At 41.1% G+C, this 24,635-nt stretch overlaps 1 protein-coding gene across 5 annotated transcripts in view; it reads left to right on the top strand.

Annotated features, from left to right (window-relative positions):
• CDC14A (cell division cycle 14A) overlaps positions 1–24,635 on the top strand; it is a 172,660-nt gene that overhangs the window by 85,811 nt on the left and 62,214 nt on the right. For all 5 annotated transcript variants that reach the window (XR_004289707.1, XR_004289706.1, XR_004289705.1 and 2 more), the window contains 3 exons: positions 1,144–1,206; positions 13,610–13,697; positions 21,825–22,055. Coding sequence is in view for 1 of the 5 variants with exons in the window: in XM_032360600.1 (XP_032216491.1) it covers positions 1,144–1,206; positions 13,610–13,697; positions 21,825–22,055 (382 nt within the window). In the remaining 4 variants the exon portion in view is untranslated. The remainder of the gene's footprint in view (positions 1–1,143; positions 1,207–13,609; positions 13,698–21,824; positions 22,056–24,635) is intronic.

Here is a 24,635-nt window from a genome sequence, read left to right as displayed (position 1 = left end):
TCCTGGGATATGGGGTTTAGGACTCTATATTTTAAATCTAAATTACTGAGGTGCTTCTTTTGCAGGTGATTTGTGTTCTGCATTTTTAAAAAAAAATATTTTATTTATTTATTTGACAGACAGAGATCACAAGTAGGCAGAGAGGTAGGCAGAGAGAGAGGGGGAAGCAGGCTCCCTGCTGAGCAGACAGCCCGATGAGGGGCTCGATCCCAGGACTCTGAGATCATGACCTGAGCTGAAGGCAGGGGCTTAACCCACTGAGCCACCCAAGCACCCTGTGTTCTGCATTTAGAAAATGCTGGTCTCGAACATATTTTTGAAGATAGATGTCCTGGAGCTTGGCTTCATAGTTTCTTCAATTTTTAATGGTTCGAATATGTAACTTTTAAAAGTAACAGTGGTTTTGTATTCTATTACACTCTGTACAGCTTCATGATTTATAAAATAAAAGACTGTCCTCTTCAAAATATTGTATCTGAGCAAGCTAGATAGTTTTTAAAAGTTCTAAATCATTAGTTATAAAAAAGAGTAATGAATGTGTTCTTTGTGTTGTTAAAAAGTACCAGCTCTTCCTCTAAATTGTAAGAGCAGACAAGTACACTTTTATTCTGTCAGTAACTATGACCATAAAACAAATGCTCTCGAGAAGTTTTAGGAACAAAGAAGGGCCTATGAAGTAAAAATGCCCTTTTTGCTAAGTATCTCATTAATGATCAAAGGAAAACAAAACCTCCCAAGAATAATTGATTTTTCTTTTCCTATCTGAAAAGTTACTGTTATATATCCTATCATTGTTTGATATGAATTAATTACCTGGTTCCCAATAGGTTTTAACTCTAGGTTTGCTAATATGTTCCATTTTATATACATAATTAATTTACTATATACAAAACTAATGTAAATAAGGACTCTAGATATATTTTGCAGGACAAATATTCATGCTTTTCTAAGTGTTAAGTCCCACTTGTGAGAAAGTCTCAATACCAATGTTAGAAGGTGATTTCTAGATATGCATTTTAAATGAAAGGTTTCAAGCTTTTCAAACTTCAGATTAGTAAGAATCATTTGTGAGTAGGAATTCTAGGAATGACTAGAGGACTTACCAATTTGGTGTGGAAAAACTAATTCAAATTCTACTTCTAGGGATTACAACATGGATTTTTTGACTTTGAGACATTTGATGTGGATGAGTATGAACATTATGAGGTTTGTACATTTTAATTTTTTACAAGATATAATTTCATTTAATTAAAATCTCCTGTGCTCCACTCCCCCGCCCCGTTCCCTCCCTGGCCCCAACACTCAGGTATTGCCAATTGCGTGGCTTCTACACTAGAAGCATTCTGGGAGTTTTCTATAGCTGTCAGTTTTGTCCTTTCAGCTTTGGTTATTGCCTTTGAACCAGGAATACCAGAATTTTAGTTTGGGAAAATGTTTAGTTTGGGAAAAGGACTATTATCTATAATGTCCTTTCACTAAACTTCCGTTAACAATTACTTTGCACATTTAATTTATAAGAAAAAATAATTTCAAAATATAGTTTGATAGAGAAACTGAGTTACTGTTATTTTAAAAATTCAGATTCTGTTTAAAACAAAACTTTACTTGTAGTATTTTTGTTATATTGTAATATTTTTTGACTGCATAAATTTAATTTTTAAATATGGCTGAATTTACCTAGTTCTACGAATTGGCTGAAGTTTTTTCCCCATTGCATCACGGTGGTTTTGAATATTGTCTTGCCTGTTCAGTGATGCAGAGTTTAGGCAAGGGCTGTCCCAGCTAGGTTGCTGTATAAGGAGATGTTGAAGAAACAGCTTTTCTGGAAGATGAGAAGCCTGTAGAATTCAAGTAGGCCCAACATTCTATGGAGGTGAACTCACCTGTTGGGGTTCTCCAGACGACTTGTGAAATGTATCACTACTCTTAGTGAGAGAGGGCAGCTCTTCCCCCTTTGCACTCTAGTTCAGGATCTCTGTTTGGATATCCTGTTTACAAGTTAAACTTAACCAGTCTGAGAAGAAACTGACCATCTTTCACTCCACTATGGTCTTCTGCTTCATTCGTCTGTATTAATGGTACCACCTATCCTGCAGTTCACCCAGGCTCAAGAACAGGAATGCTCCTCTTTCCCTCCCAAATCGAACCAGTATTTGAATTCCTGGTGTGTGTTTCATCTTCCCTGTGCTCTCTGTTCTCCCTTCCTTCCCTCTGGCTCAGGTGTGGTGCCCTCTCTTGTGGACTATGAGAAGCACTCTCTAACGAGCACGGGTCCTTCTTCTCCTGTTGGTCTGTCTTTCACCCGCGTGACTTGAGTGATCTTAGAACAGAACTCTCATCATTCTTGGCCCCAGACTGCATTGCTCTGCAGAAATGGGGGTGAACTCCCCTGTGCTGGCATTCTTAGCATGGATGGGCTCCAGCCCACCTCGAGAGCCTTGTCTCCTGTTTGCTTACCGGGCGCCGTTTGCATGCCAGCCCCACAGAGCTGCGTGCTCACTGCTCCCCGAGTGTCCCCGTGTCCTGGCTGAGCTTCCTTTCTGCCACATGCCCATCCCCTCTAGCATTTCCTCTCCTCTGTTTTGTGTGGGTCACATCTACAGACAGAGCATTACTCTCTTGAGTATTTTCTCCCTTCAGTTTCATGGGTTACAATTTGTACTTTCCATGTTTCCTGTGTCTTGTTTTTATTTTTCTTACTGGATTGCAAATTCCTTGTGGATAGGACATGACTAAGTGGAAAAATACATACTGAATACTTGGATAGAAAGGTTTAATATCATAAAACTGCTATTTCTCCTCAAATTAATAAATGGTAGTACAATTTATTAAAAATCTTGAATTTTTTTTTTTACCATAAAAGCATGGTTGTCATGGCATTTTTAGTAGCAGCAAAAGAATCCCCCCATCAAACCCCACCCCCACCCACAGCTAGAAACAGAGACTGTGCACTCATAAGGGAAGATTGAATGATTTATAGTTCATACACACCATGGAATGTTATGTGCTGATGTGAAAAAGTGAATTTGAGCTGTACGACTTGTCTTGGAATGATTTCTATAATACATTGTTTAGAAGAAAAGATACCGATAAGTGCTCATAATATAATCCCCTCTTTTAATTAACAGTAATGAGATCCCATTTAACCCATATATGTATATCTGTATTATATTAGCAGAGCTGATTTCCTGTGACGCTAATAAAACTGAAATTTTAGAGGACCCCCCCCCCACACTTGTGTGGGCATTTTTTAAGGTCCTATACCTAATTTTGTATTCATAATTTTGTATTCTTTTCTTTTCTTTCTTTTTTTTTTTTTTTAAAGATTTTATTTATTTATTTAAGAGAGAGACAGTGAGTGAGAACATGAGCGAGGAGAAAGTCAGAGGGAGAAGCAGACTCCCCATGGAGCTGGGAGCCTGATATGGGACTCGATCCTGGGACTCCAGGATCATGACCTGAGCCGAAGGCAGTCATCCAACCAACTGAGCCACCCAGGTGCCCCTGTATTCTTTTCTTAAAGTGGACTTCCAAATTAGATGTTTCATACTCCATGTATATGAGCATGGAGAAAATGATATGGCAAAATGCGAAGTCCATTTCCATTAAAGGAGATACTGGGGTGGACACTCAAGAGGAGGAGGAAGGAACAATACCACAATAAAAAGAAAAAATTAGTTGGCATTTTACTTATTCCTTCATCTTTTTTAAAACCTTAATGTGGATGTTGAGAGGTAGTTGGAAAAGCTGTTGAAAAACCTGAGACAGTAGAGTTTAATTCTTGTAAACCAACCAACTGGCCAACTTAAAAAAAAAAAGTCTGTTAAGAATGTGGTCACACCCTCGCCTGAGTAAACAAACAACCGTAACAACAACAACCACCACCCAGATAATAATGGGAGGCAGGAGGCAGTTGGTGAACATTTGAAAAGTTTTCTGTCAAATTACTTCCTTTCTGAGAATGATATATCCATTCTATCATAAAGCCCAGGAAAAGAAAATCACAAAGAGAAGTATGCTTTTTGGGGAGGGAGCATGTCATAAATGCTACTTAATGAATAAATAAAGGAACTCTGTTCCCGACAGTCTGTGGGCCTGATACTTGTCATAATTTTGCTCGCTCTTCTCTCACCTGCCTTAGTGAGTTTGGACAATGGGTGAACTTGTGGGATAGCTAGAGACACATATATTTTGTGTTTTCCAACAAAGTCGGTATTCCAATGGAGACATTGTGGTTTTCAAAGTAAAGTTTTATCATTGACAGCGAATTAGGAGACTGTAAGTCTTGGATTAGTGGGGAACGTTCAGGATGAACTTTTTCCAAGACACTTCTTGACGGAACTACATTTAATATATAATTTGGCTCAAGAAGAAGCCTATATTAATGAGACTGCATCTCTGTGTGAGACTGAAGGGCAGTTTTATGATAAGAATGCCAAACGTTGCTAATGACAAGATCAGCAGAACATAAGAAATACTCACTTTATGAAGTCTACAGGTAAATCTCCAGCCATTCTGCAAAGGGTTATATCCATTTTCCTCCTGTGATTCATGGGTCTAGAGCAGTGCTGTCCAATAGAAATATAATGAGAATTATAGATACTTTAAACATAAGGGTAGCCACATTTAGAAAAAGTAAAAAGAAATGATAAAATTAATTTTAATATATTATATTTAATCCAATATTCCCAAAATATAATTTCAACATGTAATCAGTATAAAAATTATTAATGAAGTATTTTACATTTTTATTTTTGAACTAAGCCTTCAAATCTCAGCATGTAGTTTGCTCTATGGCACATCTCAGTTTGGACTAGTCACTTTTTTTTTTTTTTTTAAAGTAGGCTCCACACCCAGTATAGAGCCCAGTGTGGGGCTTGAACTCATGACCCTGAAATCAAGACTGAGATGAGATCATTAGTTAGAAGCTTAACCAGCAAAGCCACCAGGTGCCCCTGGACTAGTCACATTTCAAGTGCTCAGTAGCTACATGTACCTAGAGGCAGATTCTGTGGGGACGGTCTTGACCATGAACTATTGGAGTCCCTCAGAATGACATGAAGCCTGGGATAAATAGAACAAGTTATATGGTCTTGCTTTAGGTGATCTAATTATTCACATAAGAGTTAAAACCCTGCCATATTTAGAGGGGTTTGGTTAAGATATCTCAGACTCTTGGCTCTATTTTCATGGGACTTGCAGAATGGCCCATTAATTATTGATGAACAAAAGTATCTTCCAAAATGTGGTCTCTCAGGTTCTTTACCACGCCGTTGAACTGTGCATTCTTTACCTTGGGGCTGATCAAATAGATGTGATTCTGACAGCTATGCCACGAAGGTCCCATAAAGTAACTGCAAGAAGATAGCCCCAAAACTTGCCCTAAGAATCAGTGTCCAAACAATCATACTCTTCCAACAGGTTTCTCCAGGTATTTTCTTTTTCTTTTTTTTTTTTTAAAGATTTTGTTTATTTATTTGAGAGAGAGAATGAGAGAGCATGATGAAGGGAGGGTCAGAGGGAGAAGCAGGTTCCCCATGGAGCAGGGATCCCCATGAGGGACTCGATCCTGGGACTCTAGGATCATGACCTGAGCTGAAGGCAGTTGCTTAACCAACTGAGTCACCCAGTCGCCCCCTATCTCAAGGTATTTTCAAAGAACTGAGAGAGCAGTCACTCCTGTGAAACATGGCCATTCATGGGTTTACTTGAAAAGTGGAAATAGACCTTTGGCCCATGGGAACAGCAGTGAAGATGAAAGAGCTTGAATATTGAAATTATGTTTCTGTTGGTATGTGAGGAGCTGTATGTGAGGGTACAGCTCCTCACATAACTCTATATGGCAATTGCTCGTGTAGGATAATATTCTGCTTTTGAGGTCCTGCAGTAGCATCCATACACAGAGTCCGCCTTCTGTCAGACTTTTTTAAACTCTTTTTGGGGGAACTATCCTTACCTTGCCGAAAATGAATGGTGCTGCTCTTAGGCATTATTTTAAGTATTATTCCTCAAAGAGAGCTTGAAGTTGTGTCTTTTGTTTGTTATTTGGATGTCTCTGAGGGGCTTTATACTATTGACTGGAAGTCTGCCGTCTTTGATGATGTCTCTGTGTTGGCCACACACAGACTCCCAGAGCAGCATCCTGTCCCCGGGAGAGGGGAGGAGCAGAGAGGGGCAAAGAAACAAGCTTTAGGGGCAGCATGTGGAGATGCGTCCTCATTTATTACCCCATCCAGAATTTGGCCCATGTAATTGCAAGAAGTTGCCTTAAATACTCTTGGGGATTAGATGGAGTTTCAAGTTTACGTAATGCCTGCTTCAAAAATGAAGAAGTTACGTCATGCTTGGACTTATTTTATATCTTCCACTATCTTTTTTCCCCCCATGTGAATCATTCCTTTTTTGAGAAAAGAAAAAAAAAGTGCTTTCTGTGAAGTAGCATTGTCAGTGTGAGGATAGTTCCCAGAATTATTGACTTGACACTTTGCTTTCACAAGCTGCCAACCCGGGGCCACTTTACCAGTGGTTACTTGATGGGTGCGGTTAGAGTTGCCCCTGGTTACCGCAGGCCGGGTGCCGGACCGACGGGTTACTGCCTGCTTGAGTGTGGAGACACAGTACGGGGCCTTCTCTTGTTTCTCTCATCAAGGCGCACGTGGAAAAGGATAATATTTGCTCAGCACCCTGTGATTATAGCTCACAGCTGTCGATGACTGGCCTGGGGCCTCTGGCTGCCCTGGTCCCTGCCCAGGCAAATCCATCGTGTTTCACTGGGTGGAAAGCTTTGTCCAACAGAAATAATGATGTACAGATCAACCTTTGTTATGTGAGGGTCAGGAAGCTGTATTACACTCTTTATGGCCTCAATTGATAACTTTTCAGTTTGTTTATTGAACAGATGTTTATTAAGTACCTCCTGTTTTCTCAGTATATTTGCTAGGTCTAATACTTTCTTTCTTTTCTCTTTTCCTCAAGAGGGTCCCTACAGTATCATCTTTTCATGTGTGGGATTAGACCCGTTGTTCTTATCATCTGCTCTCTTGGAATCCATATATTCTTGCAGAAGTTATCATGTCTGACCTTTGTCACAAGCCCCATCTTCATGCTTATCAGATGAGTTATCTACACAGAATTTCTCTTTTGTCCATGGCAGACTGAATGTGGGAAATTTTGCTCCTGAAATAGTCTAGTAATTAATAAGTCATTATTATTGGCTATCCACCTACTGGGTGTTCTTCTGGGAAAAGAGCACTGCTATTCTAGAAGGTGACTTCACATAATCTTAGCCACATCACAACAAGCCCACGTGGGAACTGTTTATGAGAAAGTGTTGGTCAATTCTGGATGTCTGGGAGTGGGTCTTGACTCTTGGGTCTCTTCCATATTACTGTCAGTGTCTTAGAAATTGAGTCTGATTATATCAGTCTCCTGCATTGGGTCCTCTCTGGGCTCCACACTAACTGAAATTGTGGAGGAAATGCAAACTCCTTCATACGGTCCCAAAGGCCCTCTTGACATGGGATTTTCCTTCCCCTCCACTCTTGCCCTTTTTCCTTCCCTTCCCAGACCCAACACCACGTAGTTTCCCAGACTGCAGCATTTCACACTCTGGTTCCCCATCGTGCCCACCATCCCTCCTTTCCTGCCCACCATATTTACGTAGATGTGTCTAAGTCATTCCCAGCTCTTTGGGAGCACTTCTCGCACAGTGTTGCTTGATGCTGTTTACACATCTGTGTCTTCTCTGCCCTCTGGCTCCTTGAGGTCAGGAACTATGTTTTATTCATCTTCGTATGAATAAGTACTCAGTAGTGTAGTATACTTATAGTGGGCACTCATTAAATGTTTGTAGAATGAAAGAATAAATAAGTGATTAAATGAATACTGAAAACAGAAGTATAGCACCTTCCAGGATCTTTGATATAATCTGTTAGAGGTAACTCCTTTTCAGTGGAAAGTGACCATGACTTATTGATGAAGAATGCATTCTGATTTTGTAGTACCACTCCTGGGGAAGAAGGTACTGACTATGGCAGACAACATCTTCAAATGATGTTTCTTTCTTTCTTTACCAGCCAATCTATGCTTCAGGAGTGAGTTTTTGTTTTCTTTTTTGTTTTTAAAGATTTTATTTATTTATTTGAGAGAGAAAGAGGGTACGAGTGAGGGCGGAGGGGCAGTCGTGGGGAGAAGCAGGCTCCCCGCTGAGCAGGGAGTCCGATGGGGGGCTCGATCCCAGAACCATGAGATCATGACCTGAGCTGAAGGCAGGTGCTTAATGAACTGAGGTACCCAGGCACCCAAGAGTGAGTTTTTTTGTTTTTGTTTTTTTTTAAACCTGTTATGTGCCACACAGATTGCTAGGTATTATAGTCTTCAACTAGGCTATCTCTGTAACATCAGTTTAGGTTAATATATGAGCAGAGACTGTCCCCGGCTTGACTATGTCATCCTTCACTGCAGTTAATAAGTAAATTGTCAAACTGGGTGGTATAGACTCCTCAGGTCAGCCTTCTGTATATACCTCACGCAGGAAGCTTAGGTCTCCCATTGCTCTATGCACCACCTCAGGTCACCAGTAGGAGTTACTGCTGTTGAACACCCGAGGTATGTTTCAAGGCTTTGCTTTGGATTAAAGTTTGTCTACCAAACTAGAGTGTAATATGGGTGTTGCTTGCTTGGTCTGCCCTCTTCTTCATGGGTTACTGAACTAGAAACATGGCAGTTTCCACCCTTGTTATTTCTCATGAATTCCTGCCACAGGACTGGAGTTGAGCAAGCTCCAGAATGGAGGTAGGTGAGCACGTCCTCACCACCTGGAGGCACCTTGGAAGTATGCCTCCCACAGGGATTTGACAACTGAGCTTTTAGAAGCATCTCCTGAAGCTATCCTGCAGTACTGATTATACCACTCAAAGGCTCCAAGTTCAAGGGAGCAGAACGCCTTCCTGGACACTGCAGCTACTAATGTAGAGGGACCCAGTATTGCCCCACCTACTGATCCACTATGCCCATTCCTGGTTCAAAGATCATGTTGGTTAACTCTATAAAATGTTTTGAGGTCTACCTTGTCCTAAGAATTTCCCATGGTTTTTCCTTCCTCTTTAATTGCTGTTTGGTTTCTGTCCAAGCTTCTTAAGAGAGCAGCCTTGACTCTGTTATTAGTCAGTCAGTGGATGATGGTCTAGTTTTTACCTTTGTGAGTCTCATGAAACTTCCTTGCCCATAGAAGAGTCAGCAAACCAGATGGTCGTGTTTGATTTTCTTCCTACTTGATTTGTTCTGTGGCCACTCTCTAATTCCGGACACCCCCTTTCCTTCCCTAACTTCTAAGGTTCCATCCCCCACTTTTCTCTTCCTTGCATCTCAGGCCATCTTTCTCAAGTCTCCTTTGCAAGCACGTTCTCTTCCTTCGCCCACCTGAAATGCTGCCCTTCCCTAGGGCTCTGGTTTGTTGTTGAACATGCTCGCTGTGAGTGAGGGCACCTGCTTCCAAGTTTCAACAATCGTATATGTGCCTGTGGCCTCAAATTGCCATAACTTGAGCAGTGGTCCCTGTAAACGTGCCCTGGGTTCCTGCTGCCAGCGTCTGCATCAGCAGAGGCATCACTGGCCTGGGCTGCTGGGCAGTCTCCTAAGGGGTTTCTCCCACACATGTCTCCCCACCCCAGCTGGAGTGAGCAGAGGTGAAACAGTCATCCACATAGGGCCCTCCTCTTTCCCTCCACCACACTGTCTCTCTCAAAGCGAATCTAAATTAATAATCTAGAGTTTAATTATCTAAAGCCAGATGGCATGGCATTTTAATTTAAACCAAATAACTCAAATATTTACTTTGCTTTGAGAACATAAAATGCCAATTACTGCAGTATATTTGCATTTATGTAATACAACTATACCAACACTATTTTATTGTTTCAGAAGTTAGGGAAATATAAGGAAGGTACCTTTTAACAAATAAAGGGAGACTTTGTAGTTCTGCCTTTTTGATTTTTCAAATAGTTTTGTACCATCATTACACCTCTTATATGCTTCTATTATAGCTCTTTTCAAAGTGTAATGCAACTTTTTTTTTTTTTTTTTTTTAAATTGGTATCTTAGTCTTGGCTTGTGTAACAAAAGTACCATAGACCGGGTGGATTAAACAACAGTTATTTCTCACAGTTCTGGAAGCTGGCAAATCCAAGGTCAGGGCACCAGCAGATGCGGTGTCTGGTGGCCTCCTTCTGTGGCTTCATTCTCTGTGTGTCTTCTCATGGTAGAAAGGCAGAGGCGCTCTCTGGGTTCTCTTCTATAAGGATGCCTATCCCATTCCTGAGGACGCCATCCTTATGATCTCATTGCCCCCCAAAGGCCCCACTTCCAAATATTATCATACTGGGATTAGGTTTTGACAGATGAGTTTTGAGGGGACACAAACATTCCGTCCATAGCAATGGGTACAAGGTAGAGCTAACAGCACCCACCTCATAGGGCTGGTGCATGAAATGAGTTGCCTATAACAGAGTAGAGCCTGGCACACAGTCAGAGCTATCTATGTATTTGCATCTGTTATTATTACTGTTCTTTGTCACTCCCACTTGCTTTCAGGCTCCTTAAGAGCACAGAGAAAATACTTTTTATTATTTTGTGTGTGACACCAAGTTATAGTCTTTGAGACAAAGGCTCAGCAAATGTTTTAAGGAATGTTGAATTGTGCTTAAATACTGTTTGTCCGTGTTGCCCTAGAAAGCATATCTGTTGATAAAGGGAATCAATCCTGTAATTGTTGACCTCAGGGTCTGTCTTTCCTCTTTTATTGTCTGTTTATTACAATGGTAAAATGCCAGGTGATTTTCAGTATTGGGACTGAAAAATATATTTGTGACCGTAACAACAGAGACATGCCTTACCAGCATAGATATATTTCTTAAATGTTATAAAAATTTATGTTTTCAAGTCAAATTATGTTTACTTTGTTATTTTTCCAGTTTTAATACTTATTTACTTTGCAAGAAAACTTGATTTTTTTCCCTAAAATTTTATTTTAAATGCAGCACTAGAGTTAGATATTTCAAAGAAATCTGGTTGTACGACTGCTCTTTTGTAGGCTGAAGAATCCATAGTAAAGTGAATATTGACACTTATATATATGTTTCAGGAATTCAGACTTTTATTTTTATTTTATTTTCTTATAGTAAGAACAGGTGCAGTTTTCCTACATAGTCCTTGGTAGGCAGGAGGCTTCTTGCCTCATCCTTGCTGAGATGTTTGTAAAATATGGTAGGGTTGGAAAGTACTTTCAGTTCCTGTCTGACCTAGATTTCTTTGAAGAGTGTGTGTGTGTATTTAATTAGAAAACCAATTTGTGTCCTCTTAACTATTTTATTATTGATAAATATTGACATTTGTATAATTCACTGTGAGAGAAGGCACAAATATTAATTTGGGAAGCTTACCGAAGTAAGCTTATATTAGTCAGTTGAAATCTGTGACTTTCTTGTTTTTTTTCAGATTTGGATCTAAGACCCAAATCTCATTGTTTACCCCATCAACCTTATCCAAGCTACTGAATGTAGTCCAATATTATCTAATGTTTACCTTTTTGGGTAGGCAGATTTGCCTACAAAACCTTTTGGTTTTGTGAGTGATGTAGCTTAGTAAGTCCACTGTCTTTCTCCATATGATTGATTATAAAAGGTTACTGTTTAACCAAACTTCTATAATCCAAATAAATGGATGTAGCACAATATATTTGTCTAGGCTTACTTTGTGGTCAAGGATACAGAAACAGTGAACATTAGAAACCAGTTTTCTTTTACTGTTCATAAAGAATTGCCTTTAGCCTTTTGGTGATTAGAACATACCTTTATTTTGGAATTTTTAAATAGTGTTTTAAGTATATTAATTACTTAAGGAGGGGTATTGGGTCATTAGAGACTGCTTTCTTTAAATAAGAAAAAGTTTAATTACCATAGAGAGTTATATATTAGATTCTTTATTCAAATTGTTATGAATAGATAGTTTTGCCCGAGATACAATTTGGTATATGGAATCATAACACTCAGTAGCTCTGAGATTTTATTTCTGGTATTATGCAGATATTACATTTATTACAGTTAAGATGAATGCAATTCAGACATTTATAAAGTGTCACTAAAGTTTCATTTATAACTTCTTATGACTGAAAAGAAACATCTCATTTTAAACATAGAAACTGTACAGCTAAGTTTTGATTTTCATGAAAATTAGAAATGGTAGTAGTAGCATAAGTAATTAAAGTAGAGGCTTCAGTGTCCGTCATGGTGTTACTCCAGTTAATCTAACAAATACTCAGAAGTTCTTACAGTAGAATGAGGACTGTATTTGGTACCTAGTCTTGCCGTTGAAGTGTTTGCCATGTGGCGGTGGAGGAGAAAGCTTTTCTAATGGATAGTCTTGGCCCAGTAAAGAGAACTGCTTTCCCAGCCTGTGGAGGTATCTGTGCAGTGCTAGAGAGCCTGGAGGGTGGAGATGGGAGACTAGAAGCTGGCCTGGTGGTGGGATGGGGGTGAGGGTTGTGGGTGGGCTAAAGAAGGCTCATGTGAAGAAGTGATGCATAGGTTTTACAAGGCATTGCACAGATGTTCCCCACTTCCCTGCAAACCTTGGGTGTCTTCAGCCCTGCCCCAGTGTTCTATGGGTTTAGAGGCACATCAGGAAGAGAAGGAAATGGAGGAGATCATGGAGCAGTGGGAGGATTCTGGGCCCCTTCCCTGGTCTCCAAGCCTTTTCTGAGGATCCTATAGAGAATGTAGACCAGAGGTTGACAACTGGTGATCGAAGTTGGCCCACAGGTGTATTTCATTTGGTTTCATTTTATTTAAAAACTTAACTTAAAATAGTCAACATGAGGTATAGAGAGATTCACATAAAAACCCATTCAGCAGGTCAGCCACCTTCAGTTAGCCTTTTCTGCAGGGCGACTCTTTAGCCGGAGCTGAGGATCCACCGGCCTTTACTTATGTCTCTCACCTGGCCTGTGTAGCTGTTTGAGTTTGTAGCCCCTGCCAGAGACCGTGGTGGACTTGTTTGTGGTATACCTCGAGGGTCTGATGATCCTCTGTTCTTCACTCCTGCCTCCTTCTGTTTCCCAGTTGAAATATTAGCATTGACAACTGTAGCGACCTTAAAAAAAAAAAAAAAACAGAAAAAAGGAAGTGTGTTCATTATGACCCTGATATTTATAATTTTTTTTCATTCTTTAAAATATGTTTACCATGTTCATGGAAAGTGCTGATACTTCCTTTTATCTTCTCTCCCTTTATTTATTGTGAGGATAAGCAATGTTTGTTTTTATTTCATTTCATTGCAGGATAGCCGGGAGACAAAATTATTTTAAGCAAAGTACCGCCACTTTAAGGTTTTATAAACTTTTCAAACAGTCTAGGTAATAAAGCTTTTTCTAAAGAGGATTGAAATATCACTTTGAGAATCAGATGCATGTTTTTATTTTAAGTTGTTTAACGTTGCCTTCATGAATGTCCAATAGTACTAATAGAATGAAAAGCAGTTTTATTTGTAAGGGTTTCCTAAATTGTGTAAGAATTATAAAATATTTTTCTTCTCTTTTCTCACAAATTTCTACCAGCGAGTTGAAAATGGTGACTTCAACTGGATTGTTCCAGGAAAATTTTTAGCATTTAGTGGACCACATCCAAAAAGCAAAATTGAAAATGGTAGGTTTGTTCTTTACTTTGCCATCCAAAAATTTATTTCAGTTCAATTTCTTAATTTCCTCAGATAATCCTTTCTTTTGATACTATTCCCCAAAGAATATTTATTTATTAAAAAAATTGAGCTGTAGTAATTAGTGTGTTAAATATTACAGTTTAGTAGGTGGATTTATAATCCTGTTTTAGAACTAGAAAATTTGGGGGGCACCTGGGTGGCTCAGTTGGTTAAGTGTCTGCCTTCAGCTCAGGTCGTGATCCCAGGATTCTGGGATCATGTCCCGCATTGGGCTCCCTGCTTCTGCCTCTGCCTCTCCCTCTCTCTGTCTCTCATGAGTAAAATTAAACAAACAAACAAACAAACAAACACACACACACACACCCCTAAAAATAAATAAATAAATAAAACTAGAAAATTTTAAAATTGCCATAAATAGGCACTTTACCTGACCCAGTTACCAAAGAACAATCTGAGAAGCAAGCTGGTCAAACTAGTAAATAGATTGTTGAATTCTCTCAGTGGTTCTGAGATTTATTTGGTGGTAGAGTGCTACATTAAGGTATTCTTTGGGGAACATCATGTAGAACAATAACAAGGGTGATGATAATAGGCGTCATTTATTGAGCAGTTGCTATGCGCTAGTTGCTATCTGAGCAACACATTGTCTCATTTAATACACACCTCTATGAGATACAGGTACATGTATCTCCATTTTGCAGAGGGAGAAACTGAGGCTTATGAGTAGGGAGTTTGCCCAGAGTAATAAGGGGAACTGGTTCTTCATCCCAGAGCTGGGCTCCTAAACATTGCCAGTACACTGATCTGTTTATTTCCATTATGACAATGAGAACAACTTTCTAGCTCCCAGTAATTAAATTACTCACTGCTATATGTATAGCCAGGGGCATACATATTCAGGAAGACAAAAAAAGCAAAACAGTGAAATAAAATCAGCTATGTGAGTTTTCCCATTAATATTTTCTATTTTTTTTCAATCTACCAATATTCCTAGAAGACAAGTAATGATAGGCACCAAAGGTTTAAGAACAACTTATGGGAAGAGTACATAAAATTTAAAAATTTCACCTATGAACATAATAGCTCCCCCCCCCTTTTTTTTTTTGTTGCTCTTTATCTGGTCATAGATTTGGGACATTAGTCTTTTAGGGAACATAATCTGAAATCCCAACTTTAGATTTATTCTCCTTTTATCACCATTATCTTCCTAAGGATTAATTCTAAAATATAGTTCCATTGTATATTGTGAATCATGCATCCAGATTTGCTGATTTATTTGAGCTCCCACAGATATGCTGCTTATTTCATGCCTACGATGTATCTTCCAGGGAACTCTGAATCATGGATTCCCTGTGATGGGTGATGCAAGTCTAGAGAGTTAAGCTACCAAGTAGAAGGCCTGTGTACTGAAGCCAGAATTACATCTTCTCATTCATGAGTCTGCTAATGAATTTATTTTATTCCAGACATTGATTAACCTCTGTCACATTGGGTTGTCATGAGTAACATGTTAAGTGCCTAAGGAAACTGCTTTCTGGCACTTGGTCTTTAAAGACAGAATTGATTTGATTTACCTTTGGCCTTCTGTGCAAAATGATCTGACTCAGACCCAGAAAATCTTAGAAGGTGTTTAGTTTCAGTCGTGGCTTTGTTGGTGGGCGTTTGTGTCATGAAGTTGGAAGAATTTTGCCATTTAGGATTCCTGTGATTTATAACATTTTCTTTCAAGAGAAGGTGAGAAGTGTAACTTATAGAATCATTTAAAACCTTTTTAGAGAGCTAATACATGCTTATATTAAAAAAATAAAATGCAGATGAATTAATAAAAACTACATAAGGGTGACCTATAATTCTACCCAAGTTTTCTAGGGCTAAGAGTTGGTGGTGTGATTATGGGGGTTTTAATTTTCTTTTCACCTGCTTCTCTGTATTTGCATGCACACATTTTTTTCCTCTTCCAGTGAATATACACACACATACACACTTAAAAAAATAACCTTTCTTTCTTTATAAGCATAGCATTGTGATTACTTTTTTAAGGAAAATTTTGTATTTTAGAGAGAGAGAGTGTATGTGAACGAGGGGAGGGGCAGATGAAGAGGGAGAGAGAGAATCTCAGGCAGGCTCCCTGCTGTACACGCAGCCCCACGCAGGGCTCGATCTTATGATCTTGAGATCATGACCTGAGCCAAAATCAAGAGTTAGCCATTTAACCCGCAGAGCCACCCAGGCGCCCAATGATTACTATCTTATATCAGCTTTTTTCACTTAACATATCACAGACTTCTTTCCATGGTAGTAAATGTTGATTTTCATTATACTTTTCTATGACTGCTTTGTATATTATTCAGTAATGTGCCATAATGCTGTTACTTTTTGAATGAGATCTACACTGTTTACAGTTTTTCACTTTTCATGGTTGGCAAATGTTCATACATTTCTTTGTATCTCTCCTTTTCCCTCTAAATTCTTAAGTAGTCAGATCAGTAGATAAAAGACTGTGAATATTTTGTGTGACAGTTCTTTTTTTTTTTTTTTTTTTGGAAGAGCAGCTGACCTACAGTATTGTATTAGTTTTCGGTGTACAATATAGTGATCGGATATTTTTCTCCATTAGGACATGGTCCCCAGATTCAGTCTAGTTATCATCTGTCAAAATGCACAGTTGTTACATTATTAGTGACTATATTCCTTTGGCTGTATATTACATCCATGTGTCTTGTTTTTTTTTTTTATAACCAGAAGATTGTGCCTTTTAATTGTCAAAAATCTTTTTTTTTTTAATTTTTAATTTTTTTATAAACATGTATTTTTATCCCCAGGGGTACAGGTCTGAGAATCGCCAGGTTTACACACTTCACAGCACTCACCAAAGAACATACCCTCCCCAATGTCCATAAACCCACCCCCCCTTCTCCCAACCCCCCTCCCCCCAGCAACCCTCAGTTTGTTTTGTAAGATTAAGAGTCAAATTGTCAAAAATCTTTAAAAATTCCTTTTGGTTGCATATTATAATGTTGGGAAATAGTTATAGCTACATTTGCTTATATGTCAGGAATGGGACTGATAAGACTTTTGCACATGTATCATCTCTCTAAGAATCAGAACCACCCTTGAGGGGAGGTAGGAGTTATTTTTTGGAAGAGAAGGTAGAGAATCAGAGGAGTTACCTCGCTTTCCCAGATTTACACAACCAGAAAGTGGCAGCATGTGGGTTCAAACACAGGTTTCTTTGATTCCAAATTCGGTGTTCTTTTTCATCTTACTGCAGAGGAAGTATATGTTCACTATAGAAAATTTAAGCAATATGGAGAAAAAGTCACCTGTAATTATATAATCTAGAAATAAACACCTAAGATGCTGCTCTATGGGCATCTTTTTTTTCCACCTATGCATCTATTGTGCCCTCTTACGTTGAGGGAAAAAAGGTCTGAAACAATTTTGTGATGGAATTAATAGACTTGATCCAATTACAGTGAAATCTCGATGCTGTTTTTTGTTCTGTTTTGTTTTGTTTTTGTTGTTATTTCTTTCTTTCTTTTTTTTTTTTTTTAATTGAGAAACTGTGTTTCTTGAGGAGGCTGAAAGTCATGTTAGGGTTTGTTAATAGAAAAGGTAGATTTTACAGAAATTAACACTCAAATAACTGTTGCTAGGATGTAGCCAAAGAAGCCTTAAAATCCTAGGATCGGGGCAGAATGTGTTGTAGGAGTCTTAAGTGTGTGTTGTGTCAACAAAGAATAAGAGTTTGTTACAGTCATCTTTGTCCCCTTCTTTTGGTGGTGGGGAAGAGAAGGGCTCTAACTTTTTTTGGTTTAATAAATTTGAATTGATACATGAATAATAAAGCAGTAGAATGAAACACATTTTGGATCTCCGGTTTTCCCAACTATACCCCAAACTCTCAGGTGGCAACGTCCTTCTCCTCTCTAAAAAGAAATACTGTTATGCTGGAAATAAAAAAATAAAATAACATAAAATAAAATAAAATATCAAAACTAAAAAAAAAAAAAAAAAAAATAACTGAAAAAAAGAAACACACACACCACACACACAGAGAAAGACAGCCTGAGGCAGGGACTGGCAACAATCTGAAGCCCGTTCAGCTTGGTCATATAGTTAGAGAAGCAGGTGTGCAGGGCTTGGGCAGTGGAACCTGACTGTGCCCCTTACTGGTTGCATGAACTTCCCAGAGCTCTGCAACTTCACTGAGCATCAGTTTCCTTGTATGTCAAACAGGGGAAATAGGATGTACAAGCCAGGCATCTAGTGACGATCAGAGATACTAGATGAAGTGTCTTGCACAGTGTCAGGCACATAATAGGTGCTTACTAACAGATATTCTAATTACATTTTTCTCATTAATGAGTCTAAGTAAACGTATTTTATTGCTTCCTACATTTACCTGCCCACTTTGACGTTTTAGCTTAAAAAAAATTTTCTTTTAAATTTATTTGAGAGAGAGAGAGAAAGAGCTGTGGGGAGATGGGGGTTGTGGAGGGGAGGGGCAAAAGGGTGGTGGCAGAAGCCGACTCTCCCTTAAGCAGGGAGCCCATCCTGGGAATTCCATCCCAGGACCTGAGCCGAGGGCAGATGCTTAACGGATTGAGCCACCGAGGCTCCGCAGAATTATACGTTTAACAATGACTGGGTGGACTAGTCATTTGACTGCTGTTCTTCAGGGTTCTAACTTTAAATGAAGGTCAAGGAAGAGAGGAATTTTAAATCACCCCGCTCTGAAATTCCTTGTTTGGTCGGCTCTTGGGCTCTGCCGGTGCTTTACTGATGCCAGGGCGCCATCTAGTGGCCGACTGGAGGAAAGGGCTGATGAATGCTCTGTCTTGCTCTGCACGCTGCTAAAACCAGTCCCAAATGCATTGATAATGCCTGCAAACAGTTATCCAGAGGTCATAGGAGATTGTCATCGTCGTTAGTTATAATCACTTGGAACAGTTTTGAGGATTTTAAATAAACCTGCTCACCAACTGTAGGAAGCATAGCCCCTAATGTTCATATAACGTTCCACTGTTTGGAGACCTAACAGAGTCAGGTTGGATCTTCCTTGAAATGGGCCCCAGCGCAGGACCCGGAATCTGAATGCCAGGATCCAAATGCTTCCTCTATCTCTTACTAGCTGTGTGTACCTGGGCTAGTTTACTTTTCTGGGCAACAATAACTGGGTAATTGCAAGGTTTAATGAGATGATCCATATGAGGCACTTCATTTAGTGCTGGGCATATAGTAATGCTTAGTAAATGTTAGTTATGATTATTATCATTATTGTTATTATTCCAGTGTCCTATTGCTATATTTGAATAACTGTCCAGTTTTTTTTAATCCAGATAAACACATAGTTTCTCTTAATGGTTGGTTTAGGTATATTTATTCCTGAGAGAGATTAATATACAAGAAGAAACTTCTTCCTCCTCCTCTTAGTGGAGGAAGAGAGGGGACAGACACCAAACCAACCATTAGCACATCTGGTGACAGGTGCCATCCCAGAGGTGCCAGGTATGCTAGGAACCTAGGGTCAGAAGTGCTCATCAGCCACACCAGGGGAAGACTTCTGTGTGTTTATGAGCCCTCTCCTTCCCATTCTTACACGATAGAAAAGCTCATTTCCTTATGCCAGCTGATGTGGTTTGAAGTGGGGTCCATAAGCCACCAGCAAAGAAGGAATTCTTGAAATGTTTCCAGTTCAAAGAGGTATTTTTACTATAACCTGGGGAACAGGACCTGTGGGCAGAAAGATCTGCCCCGGGATGGTGAGGAGCAATTGATCAGATACTTTGGAATTAGGGGAGGTAAAGAGAAAGGAAGTTTCCAAGAGGATTTTCGTATGTTAAAGACTTATAGGATGCTGGAGGCCTAGCTATTGTCTACCTCAGGTTGTTTTCTCCTCTAGCAAAGCATTAAGACAGTTGGGAGTTCCTGGAGGAATGTCTTACTTGGCCAGTCTCAAGTATTTGTCAGTGGGCTGCAGGTTATAAGGAAACTGAATTTTATCTACATTTCCTTCTTGCCTTTGTTTCCTACATCACCAACCACAGCTCTTTTCTCCTTTAGGCTGTAAATCTTTAGCTGGAAAATAATTTGAGTTAAGTAGGAGAACAGACTTGTTTTTTCCAAGTAGAAAACTGCATCCATTTTCTCTAAATGTGTGTGTGTAAGTTATTGTTTCTACACAGAAGATTGAAAATAAGCTCTGTATTACCTATTTGCCTAGAAGCAGCATGGCCCATGAGAATTGTGTATCTGGGCCATGGAGTAGTTTGATCTGCCTTCCAATTCTGTCTCCATCCATTGTGTGACCTTGGCCAAGTATACCAGTTAGGGCTCCTGGTTGCAGGCAGCAGAACCAACTCTGGTAAAATAAACCAAAATGGCATTGATTGGAATGATGCTGGGGATCTCACAGCCCACAGGGGAAGACTAGAGAATGAGGCCCAGAAAAGGAACAGGATCCAAGGGAGATAGTGTCTCAGTAGGGTCCAGGCAAGGAAATAGAAACCACACCATTTCAAACAGAGGGAATTTAATACAAGGGGTTTGTTACAGAGGAGGCTAAAAAGGAAAAGGGCAACACTGAAGAATCCAGGATATTATGGAGGAAAGAGCTCCTGCCTTTAGAAAGGTAGAAAGTGAGGTCACCAGAATCAGGGGGCTTGGAAGGGGAGCCCGACTGGTATTGGGAGCCCTGAAGGGAATGCCACCCAACTACCCAACTAGTCTGTGCATCTGGGGACTAAGGAGCGGAGACCAGGTAGCTGTGGGGCAGATTGGTACTGGGAGTGCCATGCTGAGCCAGAAGCTCTGGGTGCTCCTGTCACCTGTAGCTGAGGCCTTGCTGGCCCCCACCCAGAAGCCCCTTCTCCTTCTTCTGACCTCTGGTCACTCCATTCGTGCTTTGGGCCTCCTGTGTGTTGAACTGATAATGCAAGCCAGCCACAAAGGTCCTCTGCAGACCCCGGCTCCAGCATGGGAGGGTTGGCTTGCTGCTGAGAGAAAATAGGAAATAACCAGCATATGCAGAGTCTGAGGCAGTAGGAAATACGGCCAAGTGCACAGTGCGGAAATTGCTGGTTAACTTTCTGGGCTTCTGCCGCCCATACACTCGGGGGCCACCATCATGAATGGGTACTGAATGAGACTGTCTCACCCAGTATGCCCTGAGTCAGTGAACCCTGCATACGTTACAGATGCGGCCATCGGGGTACTGAGAAATTAGTCCCCTGTGAATCCCTGGGGCTGTTGGCCAGGTCTGCAGTGGCCAGAGCAACCCCCTACCCCCACCCCACCCCGGCAGTCACCTCAGTTGACTGGCCAAGTCTAGGTCACAGGTCTGTAACCCAGCGGACTCTGTAGCTCCGGGGAATACTCACACAATGATGGATCCACTGGAAGCGGAAGGCGGTTTAGGGGCCGACCCCCTGTGCCCCCCCACCCTGCCCCAAGTGAGAATGTCTACAAAAAAATTACTCAATTTGTTTAGTTTCTCCATCTGTTAAATGGGGTTTACCATTCTTACTTTAACAGGCTGTTTTGAGAATTACAGGAAATGATATACAATGGTGACTTATACATGGTAGGTGCTCAGTAATTGTTCATCTCTTTTGTGGGGGATTGTACTGTACATCTAAACGAATTACCTGGCAAAAGTCTTTGACTGTAGTTGACAAATATTTGTCAAGTGGAAAGAAAGGCACAAAGAATCATGCCAGCAGCCTCCTGGGCACCTCTGACCTTTGAGTGTCCCCGAAATGCCTTTGTTTTGGCTTGGGAGGAGTGTAAGTCCCTGGGACTTGAATCCTCTGGGTCGAGGTTTCAGCTTTTCATGAGCAATTTCCAATACTCAGAGGTTTTTTTTTCAAACCCTTCTGTGGGGTGAGTGTGGTGTGTGTGTGTGTGTGTGTGTGTGTGTGTGTGTGTGTGTGTGTTTACAGCTCTTCAGACTGCGGCTTTAGGACTGTGCTTCCACCTCTTACTCTCAGGAAAGGCCCGTTCCTCCTGAGCCCTGGTGAGATTCATACACTTGATCGTGAAGCGTTTGTCGTGTTCCCGGGTGTGTCAGGCGGAACGCATGCCTTTTGCTCACAGCTCCGTTTTCCCTTCAGGCTATCCTCTTCACGCCCCTGAAGCCTACTTTCCTTATTTCAAAAAGCATAACGTGACGGCAGTCGTGAGGCTGAACAAAAAGATTTATGAGGCGAAGCGCTTCACGGACGCGGGCTTCGAGCACTACGACCTCTTCTTCATAGACGGCAGCACGCCTAGCGACAACATCGTGCGGAGGTTCCTGAACATCTGCGAGAACACGGACGGGGCGATCGCGGTTCACTGCAAAGGTGCGTGCGGCCCCAGCGGCCTCCCTGGAACGCCAGGGGGCCGTCAGCAGCCAGTCGTGCGAAACCAAACCAGTCAGTGTCTTTGGGAAAACAACACAAGTCTTTTTGTTTGAGAAAACTGGAACACCAACCCATTTAAATAACCCCTTTCTGAGGCAAGCTTTGCTTGGATGTGAATAATCGGTGGAGGTCTGGCTTGTCCTAGCCTTGCCTTATCCAGCGGCTGCTCGCGGACGCGGGGCAACCACCACAGGCCCGTCTGCGGGCCGGCAGGAATGCCTTGAACGGGTGTCAAGAGGCAGGGGTTGTTAGTGGGTACCCCTCCCCCCAGATCTGCCGACCTCCTTTCTACCATCCTCCACCCTTGTGATATTTAATGTTCTCCTTTTACAACCCAGCCGTCTGGACCCCCCATTTTGTCCTCTACTCCTTATCGGTCTTTTGCATAAGGGACCCGAGTGTCTTCCCTGCCATTGCTAGCGGTTGGATGGCAGCGTCTTGCTGGCGAGCTTGCTCGCTGCACGTGTTAACTGTTTCTTTGAGTGAACTTGGTTATGTAAAGACTAGGTTATATAAACGAATCTGCTCTCTTAGGGGTGGGTGCTTTCTGGGGCAGGGGTCTTTCAGATGATGGGAGCCCTAAGGTTGCCAGATTCAGCAAATAAAAATACAGGATGCCTCGTTAAATTTGAATTTTTGATAAATGCACCAATACTTTTTTAGTATGTTTCCAGTATGTCACGGAATATACATTCTGCATTTTATCTGGCAACCTCGTGTTGGCTACTCAGAAAATGTGAAATAACATTTTCTCTAAGCCTGATTGTTAGACTCTGAGGAGGATCAAATTACATTTTAGATTTTCCAGCAACGTGCAAGATCTTCTACTGGGGTCTTTGGAGTGACCAGAGCCCTATCTGGCCACTTGGGGATGGAGACTAGTTCCTCACACGCAGCATCTAGTCCTGCCACTGGGTGGCGCTGCTCTCACGATTTTGAGTCCGATGACGGGTTTCTGTGGAGTTTATGCTAATTGTCTAGTAGGTGTTGGGGATTGTACTGTTCTTTTCAAGTGCCTAGTGCTGCTGTAACTGACTTATTCAGACAAGCATGGCTTTGGTTCTGACAGAAATTAAAATACCATTTTGTAGGCCTTTGTTTCTATGTTTAAGATTTGAGTAGGCGGCGGTACTTGGCTGACATGTGAGCGGCACCGGGAAGCCGCGTTTCGCCTGAGACCCGGGGAGATGGCGCCGAGCTGCACATGGCCCCGAGTCGGATGAGGGCTCTGTCCACACCCGCGGAGCCGCGGCCACCCCTCCTCTTCCCGTTTCTTAGCAGGATGGGGCCCTGGCGCGCAGGGCATCCTATCTCTCCGATGGGGTCCACGTGGGGGGTCGGGCTTGGAAGGTGTCTTATGTGCTCATCGGAGAGGGTTTTCAGTTCTAATCAGGTCGAGGTGGGGTGGTGGTGAGCTGGCCCGTCCTGGTTGGGGTCCATCTACACTCCGACTTTGCCTTTCCAGCTCGTTTTGTTAAAGATGGCCCAGGCCGGAGAAAAAGCCTGCATTTTGCACATTTCAAATAACGGTGGACCTTGAGAGCTAGTGGGACCGTAACAGCTACCAAAGTTCTGTAGGAGATGTTCGTGTGCTCTTTTTCAAAGTTTGTTTTTGTGTCACAAAAATTCATATTTTTCCTCCAATTAATTTGACCTTATTTTCTAGTCAATTGATTTTATGATTACCAAGTCATAGAGCTTATCTGTGTTCCGCATGTTGGATCGACAAATTCGGGGAAGAAGAAATGCAAGACTGTCATTACAACTCAGTATCTCTCTCTCTCTCTCTTTTTTTTAAAGATTTTGTTTGTTTATTTGACAGATAGAGATCACAAGTAGCCAGAAAGGCAGGCAGAGAGAGAGGAAGGGAAGCAGGCTCCCTGCTAAGCAGAGAGCCTGATTCGGGGCTCCATCCCAGGACCCTGAGATCATGACCTGAGCCGAAGGCAGAGGCTTAACCCACTGAGCCACCCAGGCACCCCAGTATCTTTCTCTTTTTAATTGAGTATAGTTGATTCACAATGTTATATGAGTTTCAAGTATACAACACAGCGATCAGACAAATTTATACATTATTCTTTGTTCACCACAAGCACAGCTCCCATCTGTCACCATAAAATGCTATTATAATACCATTGACTCTATTCCCTCTGCTGTGCCTTTTATTCCTGTGATTTATTCATTCCATAACTGGAGGGCTGTACCTCCCACTCCCCTTCACCCGTTTTGTCCCTCCCTTCATTCCCCTCCACTCTGGCAACCACCAGTTTGTTCTCTGTATTTATGGGTCTGTTTCTGTTTTTTCTTTCTTTTTTTTTTCGATTCCACATATAAGTGAAATTGTATGTTATTTATCTTTCCAACATATTTCACTTAGCATAACTTCTAGGTCCATCCATGTTGCCACAAATGGCAAAGTCTCTTTCTTTTTTATTATGTTATCTCTACATATATATCTATATCTATACACACACACATACACATACATACATACATATACATATCTCTATCTATGTATAT

Source organism: Mustela erminea, chromosome 10 (genome assembly GCF_009829155.1).
Source record: "Mustela erminea isolate mMusErm1 chromosome 10, mMusErm1.Pri, whole genome shotgun sequence".
Lineage (NCBI taxonomy): Eukaryota > Metazoa > Chordata > Mammalia > Carnivora > Mustelidae > Mustela > Mustela erminea.
The sequence above is the reverse complement of the archived record's forward strand: the minus strand, read 5'-3'. Positions and strand labels throughout refer to the sequence as shown.